Source organism: Anopheles maculipalpis, chromosome 3RL, assembly GCF_943734695.1.
Source record: "Anopheles maculipalpis chromosome 3RL, idAnoMacuDA_375_x, whole genome shotgun sequence".
Classification (NCBI taxonomy): Eukaryota; Metazoa; Arthropoda; class Insecta; order Diptera; family Culicidae; genus Anopheles; species Anopheles maculipalpis.
Window position 1 is genome coordinate 14699057 of NC_064872.1, and position 15996 is coordinate 14715052.

The 15996-nt window shown below is 43.1% G+C and overlaps 6 protein-coding genes across 6 annotated transcripts in view; 2 read left to right on the forward strand and 4 right to left on the reverse strand.

The window, feature by feature from the left end:
• Positions 1 to 15996, reverse strand: part of LOC126564400 (pre-mRNA-processing factor 17) — a 375930-nt gene that overhangs the window by 346020 nt on the left and 13914 nt on the right. The window lies entirely within an intron of this gene.
• LOC126565285 (uncharacterized) overlaps positions 1 to 15996 on the forward strand; it is a 433172-nt gene that overhangs the window by 226696 nt on the left and 190480 nt on the right. The gene's annotated exons all lie outside the window — the stretch shown is intronic.
• LOC126565576 (vitelline membrane protein 15a-1-like) lies at positions 5170 to 5644 on the reverse strand. The gene has a single exon (XM_050222767.1). The coding sequence runs from the start codon at positions 5602 to 5604 to the stop codon at positions 5170 to 5172; it is 435 nt and encodes a 144-aa protein (XP_050078724.1). The 5' UTR covers positions 5605 to 5644.
• LOC126565309 (uncharacterized) lies at positions 9415 to 12340 on the forward strand. Its single transcript, XM_050222476.1, has 4 exons — positions 9415 to 9496; positions 11467 to 11579; positions 11660 to 11866; positions 11943 to 12340. Exons 1-4 carry the CDS (start codon positions 9450 to 9452, stop codon positions 12287 to 12289), a joined length of 714 nt encoding a protein of 237 aa, XP_050078433.1. The 5' UTR covers positions 9415 to 9449; the 3' UTR covers positions 12290 to 12340.
• Positions 9611 to 10958, reverse strand: LOC126565871 (uncharacterized). Its single transcript, XM_050223081.1, has 2 exons — positions 10061 to 10958; positions 9611 to 9987 (listed from the first exon to the last, which is right to left on the reverse strand). The coding sequence occupies exons 1-2, from the start codon at positions 10956 to 10958 to the stop codon at positions 9611 to 9613; spliced, it is 1275 nt and encodes a 424-aa protein (XP_050079038.1).
• Positions 15097 to 15713, reverse strand: LOC126560424 (uncharacterized). The gene is made up of 2 exons (XM_050216384.1): positions 15703 to 15713; positions 15097 to 15625 (listed from the first exon to the last, which is right to left on the reverse strand). Exons 1-2 carry the CDS (start codon positions 15711 to 15713, stop codon positions 15097 to 15099), a joined length of 540 nt encoding a protein of 179 aa, XP_050072341.1.

Below are 15996 nucleotides of genomic sequence, written 5' to 3' on the forward strand. Positions count from 1 at the left end.
AGGGTGCTACGTTTTTTAGAACAAGATGTTCTAAAAATAAAAACAGGGAGTAAAAATTACTTAAGTTTCAACACAATAGCAAACATAGATCAAAATTTATTTGTTTAATTACATTTACGACTGAACGAAGTATTAGAAAGTTAATCTGATGCCCAGGGATTTTTTATTTTAAGTCTAAATTGAAATCTGTCAAGGATTGCTTCTCCTTCATATCGTGCGTATCGGTTATCCATTTACATGTCGCTTATCCGCTTACAGGAAACTGTTTCAAGGGCTACATTCCTCCTTCCACGGCAGAATCTGATCTTCGACAGATTCGTCTCGCTGTGCTTCTCGAAGTCTTCTGCCGAATGGGTCGTTGACGAGCACCTTCCTGGTGGAGCTGTAGTCCACCATACGCCAGTGGACATCGGGGAACATCGCCTAGGTAGTGTAGTTGCCCAGCGACTCGGTCGTGTTCCCGAAATCCCTCACCATAACAGCTTGCCTCGGCCGATCTATGATGAGCCTGGGAATGGGTTGATAGCGCTGCTTATTGGTTACGTACAGTTTTTGGCGTAACTTAACCATATCCTATTCATGGTCTGAGTGGACCTTTCTTCTTCTTTGCGTCCGTACGTCAAGAATAGGCTAGTAGTACTTTCAATCGATAAGAAGGTGATCAATGTGAAAGTATGTCTGCTGCTGTAATGATCTTCAGGTGTCACTACTGTCAGACACTACGCACGTTGCTCCCCCTGAACTCCGTATAATAAGAAGTAACAACGATCGATGTCTGGCACTCAGCATATTTCAGACGGACTGACCTTTTCTCTTCACAGCAACATAGAGATCACGAGATAAGACTATTTTAATACGATTATTTATTATGCGCAATGCGCTTAGGTCCAGGTCAGATATGTCAGCTGAAGAGGATCACCAGGGAACGTTCTACTCGCGTAGTATTATTATTCTATATTAGTAGTATTTTCTGTTTCGTAATAAAACGTTCCTATATGCTTATACAACGTGGAGCTAACTCACTGTGATAAATTGTGGGTGCTGTGATAAAATGCGCAAGACAAAATACCGCTTAAATCTATTTTGTTTTTCCAAACAAGAGGTTACATGGTCAGGAAACTATTCATGATGGATCAGATAAAACGACATGAAATCAATGTAGGGGCTGAGTGCGTGATATCATAACTGCTGAACAAATATACACGATTCTACGCGACGCTGTTTGTTATTGCCGATGCTAAATCCAGTCTGTACACGTAACGACCTTGCAAATACAACTGTTTTCGCATTGGTAGGACTAAAGAAAGCTTTCCCACCAAACAACCAGGGTTGTTGCTCACCTTAGACAACAATTTATTCACGCTTCGCTCTGAAATTATGATGTATCTTTATAAACACAAAAATAATACTAACATTCTGAGACATTTTTATATCACGTTGTATTAAATCTTTGCCACAGAAAAGAATTCCTGATATGATTCGGTGCCTGGCACGTCTAGGGATAATACGTGTCCTTCAACAATAAATTGTATCCTCTTTTTTAAACAAATGTTAAGACAAAGATTGCACCTTCTCCAATATTTTCTCACTAAAGTTTTCCATAGAAATATTGTCCCAGCATTTGAAACCCTTTCGAGGCTTAATTCTTGAAACCGTTGTAATAATTGCAAACAAAAACTCTTTAATTAAAGTCAAGAGCGGTTGGGAACTTCCCACACCCGGAGTCTAACCATATTTTGAGTCTTGTTCAAACTGTCTCGCAAAACTATTTCCAATGTTGTGCATTTGAATAAACAGGAAGACACACCACAACAGCTTTCCAGAAGGTTCTACTTGTATTATCTTCTCACACCACAGTCTGTCACTTCCTGAGTTCAAATCCTATCTAGGTTAGGATCGAGGTATTCAGCTGTGTCAATATAGAAAACCTCATCCAATCTCAATGTCGCACCACCTTGTATATAAGCTCCGCCACATCTTCAGATAGATCATCAGCTGAAAAGTGCACCGTTCAACAGTCAGCATGAAGTTCGCATTCGCAATCCTGCTTGCCTTGTTCGCGGTGCTGTGCATCTGCCAGGCCTACCCACAACCCGCACCCGAGGAAGCGACCGCTCAATCCAACGGCACTGAAACGAAGACCGAGGTTAAGTCAGACGAAGAGATGTGGGCTGAGCTGCAGGCGAACCCGAACGGACGCTTTTGGGGCTTTGTTGTTCGTCAGGCTGCTAAATTATTAATAAACTGGGCACTAAGCAAATAGTAAGAAAATCATAAATTGTTTTGCTTATCATTGTTTGTTTTTTTCCTCAAAACAATAGTTTTCACTTCATTGTTTACGCTGGCCCTGTTGTATGCCAAAAGCTTTCTCGTTGGAGCATGTTGTATTTCCTTCATTGGGTTGGACGTGCACTTGTTTATCAACATCCTTGCAGACTAGTTTTCGCAAACAGCCCTCTTTTATATCACGAGCAACATTTACATCGATTAACGTTTAAAGATCGCGCCAGTATTACTTGAATGTATGGCGCCTGCCACTATGCTATCCGGTGTACACGATGTAATTCTATTATCGTGGATAAGCATATTTCTTGAAAAAATTTTTTAAATTATAACTTTCATCATAAACATAATCATAACGGTGGTAGAGGCCCCAACAACACCGGTCTTCACATGGTAGGATTAGCGTTTATATCCAATCCGGATTGTTTCCCCCGTAGTGAGGACTCACTACTCACTTTTCAACTATGAGCAAATATCAGCAAATCTAGTAAGCCATTAGATGGTCGGCATGACCTGAGAAGGTGATAAAGCCAAGAATAAGAAGAAGAAGAACTTACAAGCAATTTTTCGATACCATTTGCGAATCACGATTTGCCTTTAGCCTCAAAAAAGGCTTCTCTTCTTGCGATTCCTTTTCAGCGAGAGATCTTCGAATAGGAAAGTCCGTTGCTCAACATCCATAATTAATTTTTAGGCAGTTGTTTGGTGAAGGTTTGGTGTTTTAGGTGTTGTAGAAAGTAAACTAAGTTTAGGGACGTATCGAAAATAATTGGTAATTTTAAACTAACTTTATCAGATTTTGCGCCTAAAGATTCGGCAATCGAATTGCATACATTAAAGCTCTAATCTAATTAAAAGAATATAATGGATTTTACGCTTTTCTACTTTTTACGTGTGTTAAACACATTTACTATTATCTTTTAAGCTCAACGGCTTGGCAAATTGGCTCATCTTCAATGTTAAATTAGCATTCAAAGGGATCGACAAATTAAATTTGAAACAATCTATATTCTTTCTTGGCTAAATAGTTAGAAACGTCCCGGATGGGATGTGATCCCGTCGTGTGAAGATCGGCCCTGGTGTCGCCTATATTACTTCACCTGAACCCATTTTATATTATGTTCATTGAATAAACTATTTATTGAAAATTCCCTGAATACTTGTTTGATTGACTCCTTATTTTTGTCTATGCCGTGTCGTCACATGTGTCTTGGCTTTAAAAAAGTATTTTATCTATATATTAAACAATCTCATTCACTATAGGAAACAGTATTTTGGCATACGGTACGGAAAAGTAGGATTTTCTAACAATTTCATTATTTTTTTTTTAAATTAAATACCCTTTAGCTTAAAAGGCAAAAATTTATAGACTAGACTGTTTCTCGATGTTGGATAATAGCAGCTTGAAAGAATATCTCATTTTACGGCGATTTTTTATTGTATTTTTCTTGGTCCACAAGCCAGTTGCTGGAGCAGTTATCGATCATTCTTGAGAAATCGAACTGTTTGTTCAAGTTTACTGTTTCGTGTTAAGACACAGACACACGTGCACACAATCTTGCAAAACTGTGGTACGCAAACAATAGAACAACGAGACGATTCGCTTCGTTAACACTTTTTTATTTAACCACGTCTAATGATGACTAGATAGGAATGCACTGATCAGATTGGATGCTAGTCCTAGCCAGAAACGCCCTTTCGGTGTTGACTGCAGTTCGGCAATCTTTGCTGGATCGTATGGGCCTTCAGGTTCGGAATTTTCTGCGAAATCACTGGTAACAGGAGCGGTTGCACTTTCTTCAGCATCTTCTGCGTAAACTTGAGACAAGCTTACTACAACGAGCAGCGCTAGCACGATTCCGAATGCAAACTTCATTGCGGCTTATCCGAATGTACCACAATGTTCAGCACAGATATTCAACAAACGTTTCAACCATCTTTACCGAACGCTTTTATATCATCCGTGTGTTTCACTGTGTGTCCTTGGTAAGGTTTTTTGCCCCATATTTTCACAGATGGTGGGCGAAAACACTTCTCCATCCGTATTTGTTACCATTGCCGTACATTTAGCCCGAAAGACTTTTGCAGCAATGAAGTTGTGTTTTTGATTTTCAGCAACAGCGTACGTCTAGATTCTAAAAATAACTTCCGCATTAAGAGACGAACAAATGGGGCAATAAGCTGCAATCTAAAGATCAGATCGTTAAACTTTTCGAGATGCTCGTTTATTTAATTAATTTTCAACTTACAAAGCGGTTCAGGTGATCACAGTACATCTTGAGCAGAACATATTTAAAAATCGTTGATCATCCCAGGAAATATTATGCACGCAAATACAGACCGATCTTCCTTTTAGTATGCTGTACATTCGCAGAAGGCTTAAGAGGAGAACAGTTAAAGAGTTCCTAACTTTACAAGGGACAACATATCTTCAGCATACAACAGGTATGCTGAAGATATAAAAAAGTAGCTAGAAAATCCAGTAGCTAGAATTCCACTTACTTAATCCACCAGAAAAAAAAGAAGATTGTGTAATAAATTTCTAGCCATTTTTATCATACTTACAGCTCAGAATTACCATCAAAGACAAATAGATTTTTTACCATAAAAGAAATTTAGAAGCTTATTCTTAAATGATTTTTCTTTTGCCGACTCACATCGTTGCATTTCTTTCGATCACACCTCGTACGATATTAACATCGACCAGCGATAATTTGTTAAGAAAGATCACTCTTTATTGTGACGCCATTTCTGGCTCGTTTTACATTCCATGGTTGGTGACAGGTTTGGGATGGGAATAGAAGTAGATAGGAAAGGGTGTCGGAAAAAAACGGAATGTAATTCAGTCTTGAGGGGTCCGTTCAGCGCACTAGCACACGAAACCGCTTACATCGCTTCCGAGCTGCTGTCGATCGCTTCTCCCACGTTGTCGGCGCTCTTGCCGTGCTTCTTGTGGTGCTTCTTGTGATGCTTGGCACGGTACTCGCCACCATGCTCACCATGGTAGGCCGGAGCCGGAGCGTAGTGTGGGGCCGGCGCATGATGATAGGCCGGTGCAGGAGCAGGCGCATGGTGACCGTATCCGGCATGCCCTCCGTGATGAGCGGCAGCCTTGCACGGCACGGTCTGATGATGGGGATCGCAGCTTACCAGCAGATTATGGCCACACTTGACCATCGGAGCAACGGCATCGTAGGTGTGGACCACAGCCGGACCGGGCATCACACCTCCATGATGGCCACCGGCGTGTCCGTACTTGGCCGGTGCTGCAATGGCTACACCAACCACAGCCAGCAGGGTGATCGCAATGAAGCTGTTCATGGTAGTGATGTTTCTGCTGTAATGTTCTACTGTTGGGAAGCTTTCACTGTTGACTGATGCTCTTACCCAGCAGTCGGGGCCCATTTTATATCCCATGCAGATTCAAAAAACCCAAGAAAGGAAGTACGCGTAAAGGGCCTTTACCACGCGGTGTAACAAACAAACGTGGTTGATCTTTTTTTTTGGCCTAACACGAAAAAGTTTGCCCAAACAAGACAGTTCCATGGTTGGCCGAAATTATTGTTTACCTTTTCAACGCCTGCAAAGGCAACAATTTCAACGCTGCAGCAGAATAGTTGAGGTAGGGAAAATAAGCTCACCCTGGACGGTAGGTTGTTCGCAGTGGTTTGCTGAAATGGTTGCAGAGGGTGACTAAAGGAAAATGTCTTACGCACTTTCGCATTTGAGATGTTAGAAGGAACACCGTTGAATTGTGATTTAATCCAAGAATTTCTTTAGTAAAAGCTGATTAAAAATTGTATGGTAAGATTATTGTGAAAATTCATATGGAAGCCCATAACACTTTTTCCTTTGAATTAAAATAGTGAGTAAATTTCTTCATGATGATCAAGGTGTGTAACAGATTACGGATGATTGCTTCAGTAGTGGGAAAATGTGTATGAATAATAGGTAATATATTGGGAAATTTTTAAGAATACTTGAGAATTCTGCTCTAGCCTGATGAGTTGTCCCTAATTCATTAACCCAATTTAACTTAACAGCTCACGGGTCTGGATTAAATTCCGAAAAGAATCAAACTAAAGCAATAGAGCATGGATTTAAGCTTGATTTCGTTTTGATTTCGTTAAAATCATTTTATATTCAAAACCAAATAAATAAACTTTGCAAATGCTCGACGAATTCGTTAAGTTTGCTGTTAACGTATTTAAATATGTTTAATTTTCAATTTAATATGCAATTAAAAAGTGATTTAAAAAAATGACTTATTCCTATTCTTGGCCTAATGTCCTGCCTAGCAGTTTTGTAAAATTTTAACTATGTAACTTAAGTCTGAATTATGAAATAAAGTTTGGGAACGTGAAAACGTCAGCAAAATAATTCGAATCAGTTATTAAAAACAAACAATTTATTATTAAATTTTGATGCAAATCTGCGCCTAATTTTACAAGTAGTTAAAATATATTACTTACCCATAGTCGCTACATTTTCCCTCTTTTTTGCTCACATTACTTACGAAAATTGTTTCTTTCATTAATGTTCATTAACGCATACCAATAGCAAACCCCGCGCGCAATAGACTTCGTTCCATTGGCTTCTTTTTGTCCCGCTGAAAGTGAAAAACAATCAACATTCAGACATACAGACCGTAAAAAAAAATCTACACCAACATATAGCCAACGACATCAATTGGGTCATGCAACCAACCAACCTTCCAACAAGCCCACATTTGCTGACCGATGCAAAGTTACGCTACCACGTCGACGACACAAGCGCTAAAGTGAAGATCGAATAAAACCCCCATTGAGCCAAATTCCACTCCAAAGCCACCTCGTGGGCTTCCAGTTTATTGCAGCTCCAACAAGAACAACACTAATGCGCTATATCATATGCCGCAGGGTAGTTTTACCGTGCGGTGGACCCTTCTGTAACGTCCGTTGAACTTTCCACGTTCGATTCCACCTCCCAAAACTCATCGTCCTTCTGTTCCGGTGCGGGTGTTAGCACTGGCATTGGGCTCGTCTTGGGCGATGTCGTCTCGGCCACGGCCGTCCCATTTGCCGCCGTCCCTTTCGGTTGTGTTGAATTGGTGCTGGAATCGGTTGGTTTGGAAAAGGCGGAAATGATCGGTACCTTTGGTGATTCGCTTAGCTCCTCACGCACCGGTGCAGCGAATCCGGGGATCTCTTCCGGTGCTGCGACCTTGTACGAGGGACCATATCCGTGCGCATCTTCCGTAGGTTTCGCGTGGTGATCTGATGTCGATGAATGATGTTTATGGTGAGCTGGGCCTGTGTGAGACGGTGACGATGGTGGGTAGTAGCTGGCTGGGGGAGGTGGTCCGTACGTTGGATACGGTGCTGGAATTGGCATTCCGTAGTGGGATGGCATTTGGTGTGCTGGGGGTGGTGGATAGTAGGGCACACTGGCCGAATGTCCGTATGCGTCATACGAGGAACTTGCCGAACAGGGAACCCTCGTTACCGTTGGTGTGCATCCGATAAGCAAATTCTGAGCACAGCTAGCCTTCGGTGGAACGGCCTTATACGTAAGGGAGGTTGTCTTTCCGTAGGAACTTCCATCACCACCATATTTTGCCGCTCGGCTTGTCTTCTTGCGCTCGTAGCCATTTGCACCTAGCGAGCCCTTGTTGCCATAATCACTACGAGAACTTTTCCCATACGAGTCATACTTTCGTCGACTCTTGTGGACATCGTAATGTGATTTCCGCAGTCCTCCATATCGTTCCCAATCGTCGCGTTCGTCTCTGAAGCTATTACCATATCCATATTCTGGCGGTGAATATCGGCTAGACCGGAGGTAGCGCTGCTGCTTTACCGGATAATATTCCTCGCTCATTTCCTCAAAACTGGGCGCCCGATCCTCAACGCTCGGATACTCGTCCGATCTGTAGACGGCCGCCCGCGCCTCTCCATACCATTCCTCACCGCACTGCCCTAACGCCTCCACCGTCCAAAGTAGACACACCAACACGATCTTCATAGCCATAACGTACCGCGATCACTGTTCACTGCCCTATGCTCGAAGGTCTTTCTTATATAGAACGACACAATAGACACCGGCTGTGACGATGCACCACGCCAGACTCCTTCGCGGAATCTTCGCGAAACTAGGTCACCGGAGAAATTTCCGTATCACAACCGGGATGCACCTTGACGTGAGATTGTCCCGTTCCGGTACTGTTGCATACAAAGCAGCCCAAGGTATGCCAGCCGGAAGTCAAATACACAGCAAATGAACAAAGCAACTCCACCCCTACCGGGTCACTGTTCGATGGAAAATGAATGGTGTACCGAATCGAATGGCTGCTAGCCGTGAGGGTTTCGCCCAGGGCCCGTTTAGGGCCTGTTGCACAAATTGTGCTGCGATCAGCGACATTTGTTTACAGGCGATGGCAAATTTAGTTCCTCGTTTTGTCTTATCCGGTCAGTGGAAGTCGGTGGAAACAAATCGCGCGCGAGGGTGAAAAATGCATTCAACGGATTGGTTGGGAAGATGTACATATATGTTTTTGAATGTAAAACGGCCATTAGTACGATGGATTCCTATGATTCTGGTCACTCAATCATTTGATGTATCAATTGGACAGTTTTAGTTTGAAAATCAAATTTATAACATTGAGAAGGTTTTTTTTATTCGTTTTTAAATAGCTGCTCCATCATGCCGCCCTGACCTAATTCTAGCTGCCACCTACGAACGTATACAAACCGCAACGGAAAAGGATATCCTATTACACGATTCATGCATGCAAGCTCCCCAATTTTAACACCTAAACAAACCCCAAAATCCATCCACCATCCGACAGTGGCCTTCCCCGGAACTTCTCGAAAGCATCAGCATTATTTGTGAAACGTTATCTGCACTGTTTAAAGATTGTGTTGTTATGTCTTGGCCGCGCACTGCACAGTTCAAATGACAGCGTCGTACGCAAAATTCGCCATGCTGCGCTATTAGGTAAAAGTGTAGTCTGTTTTAAGTAATCCAAGCAACCGTCACGATCTGGGTAACCATCGTATCATCTGTCATAATAGTGTTTGCTAGCTAGGAACCGCCAAGCAAACAGCTACTACTCCCTCCCGTCCATATGGTGTAACCAAATTCAGCTTTCGGACTCCGAAACAAACGCGCTCCAAATTGTTGAACCAATGTTATGGAAGTGGCTAGAGGACAACTTCAAGTACCGGCGAAAGGGGTACGTATTTCTTATCTTTTCTTCAACTTTTTCCTACACTTGTTGGGCTTTATTTGGCTTCTGTTGTGTCTAAATGGCTGGTGATGTGGTAGCGTTCTGGGGCCGTCACGGAACTCAACCATTCAGGCATCCACAGGTGCATTTGCTGTGGGCACAGCAATCGGCACACAGTCCACACTTGGAGCAGAGGGCCCGTGCATTTTGCTGGCATGCGTTACACTGTGGAAACCGCAGCATGTTCATGTGGTACGGATCCCAAGCGTACGGGTTGTATACCATCGAGGGCAGTGAATAGTGGAACCTCGATCGTTCAAACTGTGAGCGTTGTGAGGGGTCTGTTTTGTACATCGGTGCCATCGATCCATCACCATCGTACGCCACGATCGGGACCTTGTTGAGCACATGCGTCTGACCACCGGTTGAAGGTGTCGCACGCTGTTTACGGCCTAGCTTCTGTGCCGTATAACCTACTGCTCGCTGCTCTGCTTCAGCTACCGGGGAAGAAAATTGTAGTTAATGTCAAGGATCAGGATCAATGTAATTGAAATTTTTCCCTACACTCACCGTAGTCCGCATATCGGTCATAGCTCATATCATCTTCCCGCGGATAATCGGGGACTTGCGCCTTTCGTCTCGATGCAGCCGAAGCTCGGTTTTGATTTTTAATATCCTCCAGCGTTCTCGATCTCAGCTGTCCCTCGCCCCAGTCGTAGTTTGACCGACGGGAAGCCAACGTGTCCTGATTGCGCAGGGCGAAAAACTCATCCAACATGCGCTGGCTCGTCTGTTCGTTGTAGTCGAAGAACGGTGGGGCCGAATTGGCGTAAGATGATTGTGACCCCTTGGCTGCAACACGTTCCTGCTCCTGATCGTAACTCTCCACCTCAGCTCGTCCATTGCCGAACGTTTTACCATATCCCGGTCGTCTTACGGCAGTGTTTGGTTCTTGCTCCGTACCCGATTCGTCGATAAAGAATTGTTCCGACAGTAGATCTTCCTTTTCGCCGGACTCTACCGGCACGTTTTTACCTGGAGCGAGTACTTTCCGCTCAACACGATCAGTCGATTTGCCATCCATGTGCTCCTTCGGGGTGACAAAGTTTTCCACCTTTAGCGTACGAATCGCCATGGAGGCCGAATCGTTTACCACTTCCTGATCGGAATCGACGGAGTACACCTGCACCACCACGTGGCTGTTTTCGGCCTCGAGTGGATCCTCCTCATCTGTTGGCTGGGGTTTTGTGTTTCTGTTGTAGCCATCAAATCGCATCATCAGATCGACTGGTGTTTTCGGTGCAACGGTGGCTGCTGATACGAGCTCCCATACTCCAGCCGGATTGTTCGCCTCTCGTTTCTGTGTTTGCTCCCCAAAATGGCGGCTGCTTGCACCTATGAAAGCGATCGATACCAGCAGAAGCGAGCAGGCCAAAACGATTGAAACTATCGTACACATTATGCTCATCACTTTCCTCAACGCAACGCAAACGCTCGATTCGTTGATCAAGCTGATGCTCGATCGTTCCCTTATTAAGCCATGCTCCGGTATGGGCACACTGTTTTATATATTTTCCATTCGGCTGCATTGGAGCTGTCGGTCAAGCAACACAGCAACCTGACTGGCCGTGACTTTGCCTCCGTAGCCCGCACAGCAGGTCTCAAAACTGTAAACAAACATTTCGCGGTCACCTTACAGCGGATAAAGCTATGCAATGGCGCTAAAGTCATGCCGAAAGGGGGAACGGGTCGTTTGCAGATTCTCTGAATCTGCAAGACCTTCTTACCTCGTTCCGCTCGGACCAGTTGTTTGTATTTCTTTACGGAGACCTTCAAATGACGGCCCTTTAAAACGCTACATTAAACATATTGCACATAAGCACCTGTTATGTACTTGCCAGCTTGCTAGTGGAATGTGACTTAAGACTTAAGATGTGAATTTCTTTGTAAGCTACCATTTTTTCTTTACTTTTTAGTGGCTTTAGTTTTGGACGAAGAAGAAATTCGGTTTTAGAAGTAAGCGGGACTCACAAGATCACACGGCAACAGTACCAAGCATTGCTGACATGCATCGATTATTTAGAAAAACGTAAGGCATCGCTTAGCCAACAGCTGTTACCCGCATGGGATGGTATATTTCCTAAACACATTTAACATTCCTTATTACAGACATTGGCGTGTATGGACTATTCGTGGTAGGCGGCAGTACGATGCATGTGAAAAAAATATACGAAAAAATTAAATCCGGATACCCAAATCTGTTCGATTACCTCCGCGCCGTGCACGCACCGAGGGAGTGTGCAATGGCTTTCCATCAATTTCTTTCCCTGTTCCAAGTGCAGGTACTTCCGCAGCGTTGCATCGACGTCGTCTTAGGTGTGTGTGTGTCTGCAAGATGAAGCTGGCCAATGATTCCTCATTTTAATTTCTTCTCGGTTCAACCATTTTCTAGGCGATGTGGTCGGTGTTCCGAAGCGTCTTATCGCACTGGACGTTCTTAACCTTCTGCACGAAGAGTTCGATGATACGCGGCTACACTTTGCCAAGCGATATTTGCAACTGATGCGCCGTTACACTCTGTACGGCTATCTTCGGCCGAACGAAGTGCACGTCGTCATTACACCGTACCTTGCACTGTCGAAAGTTTTCCCCGGACCAGATACTCGATCGAACATGAAAACGAAAACGATGACACTATTGGAGCTGTTTCTACTGGCCCAACTGCTAGATGATCCGATCTCACTCTCCGAACAATTGCATCAAGCTTGTGCATCGTATTGGCAAACGAACGAGGACTAAAGGCATCAAGATAAAGATGGTGTAGCGTTACCAATTAACCCTGGCATGCTTTTAGATAACCTAGTTGGCCCGCTTTTTTTTAGAACGATAACCAACTCGGTCAATTTAGGCTACGGTATGGTAAACATACGCGCGCCACATAAATCACGCCGACAGATGGAACACGGGCGTGCACGTCAAGGTAGGGCTGCCCGTTATCAGCAATCGTTTGAAGTATCTGTTCGACAGATTTAATAAGCTATTATCGCGTAAACATCTTTCGATAGCATACTTTTCTTTGAAGGGCGCTTCCCTAGCTGATAAGATAGCACTGATTGCAATTTTGTTTTCAATTTATACTGTCAGTAGGCGATCTATTTGGGTTTAAAATTCTTTACGACGATAGGAACTGGTACGGGTAGTCTCTATATAGTTAGTTCTGTTTATATAATTCAGAATGGCCACCTGAGCCTTCTAGAGGTTGTAGAGGCAAAGAAGAAAATACCATTTGTGCGATCTTGGTCTGATGTAGAAGTTCCTTCATATCTTGCGCATCATTTCTTCAACCCATGTGGTCAGTCTCCAAAAACTTTGCAGGCTGAGTCTTCGGATTTAAATTCGCACATCGTAAATTCTGGTCCATGTCTCAGAGACATTATATCCGGACATAAAAACGGGGACAATTTACTTTCAGTTTTGGATCAGTATCAGTATCGGATGGCCCTCTCTGGTCCCAAATTAAAGAGAAGCAGGCAAATCTTCTTGCAAACGGACTATGCGGTCATCGGCGTCGCGACCATTTAGAAGTATGTGCTCTGCTGTCGCTTATTGGCAAAGCTCTGTCCCGGCCAATTAACAATTCTGTTTCACTCATTACGATAAAATAAACCCCAACATTTCATCTGGAAAGATGTCTCATTTACAAGGTCTTTACCTTACCCGCTCTATTTACTTTCCATTTCCTTCCCGATGTGGTGAATCATGCGATAAAAAAAAAAACATCTATGCTAAAACACATTCATCACAAAACAAATTCTTATCGGGGGTGCACATTCTCAACACCGCCACAAAGACAAATCGCGCTTCAAATTGCAATCAGTTGCGCTTCTATTAGTAGTATTTGTCCTTCTGGATTTTTATGTTTGAACAAACGTGTCTTTTCGCTTGCGCACAGAGCGTCGTCTCAAAGAGTTCTCGACGTCGACCGATAAGAAATCACGCTGCCCCACTGCCTGCTTCCCAGGGTTCGCGCGACTTTATCGGTTATGAAACTGCACGAAGCCGTGTGCCGGGTACGATGGTGGTGCATATTTGCCTGAAATATTTGCTACGCATGGATAACTGAAACTGTGACTAAACAACAGGGGCAGGGGACAGAAGGCACAGAAGAAAAACGAGCAGCAATCAAATGCTTCGTCACAATACTTCCATCCTTACCGGGTCGACTTGTTCCGTACGGGAACCGTTTTAGTCATCCTTTTTATTGGAGCAACCTGGAGGGAAACAGTTTTTTTTTGCAGTCTGGTCTGGTGTTGCCTATCGTATGGAAGGTATTTCAAGTTCTCGCTTCTATCGCCGTTTGCTCAGTTGCACTTGAACCGTCTTTGAATCGAGGGGAATTTTTTCTAAACTTTCCTTAACCGTGCAGTGATACAGCGTGTGAAATCAGCGCCCGAAAAGGAAGCAACCATGTGCTTGTGTTGTGGAAATCGTGAAGGATACGACATTGATGATGCCAATTTTGGCAAATCGTACAACGAAAGCTTCAGCACGAGTCAAGTGAGTGTAAGGATGAATTTTAAAATAGTTAGGCTTTCAAATGGAACGTTTTAAAACTTCCAATGGAGTGCTCGTTATTGCGATTTAAGCAATTCGATAGCAAATGTGCGATAAAAAAGAAACGTTCTACCATGGTGTAATATTTTCCATTTCACACATCATTAATTGTGCATTTTTTTTTTGTTCCTCGCTCTTATCGTTTTTAGACGGCTGAAGTGGGACCACCGATTGTAATCATTAGTCAACCGACGAACGGTGCTGTTACCGCTACCGAACCATCTGCCGCTCCAACGGATTCACGATGAAACTCCTTGACTCTGGTGCACTTGAGATGATGATCGACCGTATCAGTTAAATTCCATTTGTGATATCATCATTAGCTGGTTACCCTTATCAATCCAGTTCCGCCCGGAGGACATGTGCCATTGTGCCGGTGTGTGACAATAATATCAAAACAAGACAGCGTCCGTTGTTGTTATTACTATTTTTAATGTTAATTACTTCAAACGTTATTTAGGACCTTACTTTTCGTTATTCTTATCGGAAGTAGCAGGTTATAGTTATTAAAGAATTCGAATAAATTTGTTTTTTATGTACAATTAACGAAACATAGCGGTGTTTGTTATTTTAAAAGAGAAAATATTCTATATTTCACTGTTATGCTGTTACGAGGGCATTGGTTATCATTTTTACATTAAAAAGTATTAGCTCATTTTAAATCAAGGCCATTTTAGTAAATCTTCTTATCGTTCTTTAACATACAAATTTTTGTAAAAAAAATTTACTTAAAATTTGCACTCAATCTATGCCTACAAAAAGGATAAAGGAATTGTTTCTTAAATAATATAACGATAACTGGTAGATTCCGTCTGACAGTATTCACAGCACTATTCAGTTTAATCAAATTTAAAATATGTAAATGTCTAATGTGTGCTACATGAGGCTTTTCCATCATACCAACAATTTAAAATCATCACTACAGGATGGATTTATAAGAGGCTTGTATGAAGCATTTACCTTGTGTCTGTAAACTCGTCAATGAGTTCGTCCTAACTGGTCAACTTGGATGGTTCCGTACGGATGCACTTCACGGCTCTATTCATCACTAGGCAAAGTTCGTCATCTTCCCGTGCCGTTGCTGCTTCCTCTTCCTCTAGCAGGCGCCGTTTTCGTTTGCGTGTAATTTCTTCCAGCAGCCGTGGATGATCTTTCAACCGTACCTTCAGTTCCGTCTCGTCCAAATAATCCCAAAGATCCCAATCCTCCATCAGGCATAGCGGTTTAGCAGCAGGATTCGTACAGTTATTCGCATCCGTTCCGGTCTCTTCCTCATCCGACGATTGTGGTGCAGAGCGGTACGCATTCATAAACAACTCCTGATAGGGATCTTCTTCGTCGTCCTCATCATCAGCGGCGGATTCATCATCGGAGCGGTTTGAAGAACGATAGCCGTAGTTAAAACTACGATAGGTATCGTGTGCTTCGGAGGATTCTTCGGATGTTTCGCTCAGAACGACCTGGTCCGGTGCACGGTACTGTGGTGGTTCATTGCTTGCTGTGGAGTCGTGGATGAGCGTGCTGAAGGAAAGAAAGCATTAATGATAGCGTATTTAACTTGTTACGATCGACTAAGTCACCATACTGCAACAACATACTTGTCTGCCATTGTTTATGGGCACAGCAGGCCACAGGAAACCGAGAAATGAATTTGTTAAAGATGTGCCACACAGATTTTAAATCCTTTTACACCATTTTCACTTGCCGTTTATAAGTACTGAAACTAGTAAAATTAAGGATTGCAAGCGATTTTTGCAGACGACCGCAAATTAGTCTTTATTTTTGTATGGTTTTGTTTTGATTCCACCGTCAAGTAAAATGCGCTTTCGTCGATGTCAAGACTCAGTTAGATCGATTAATCGATGAACAATGCAAGAAAACTCCACCATGTC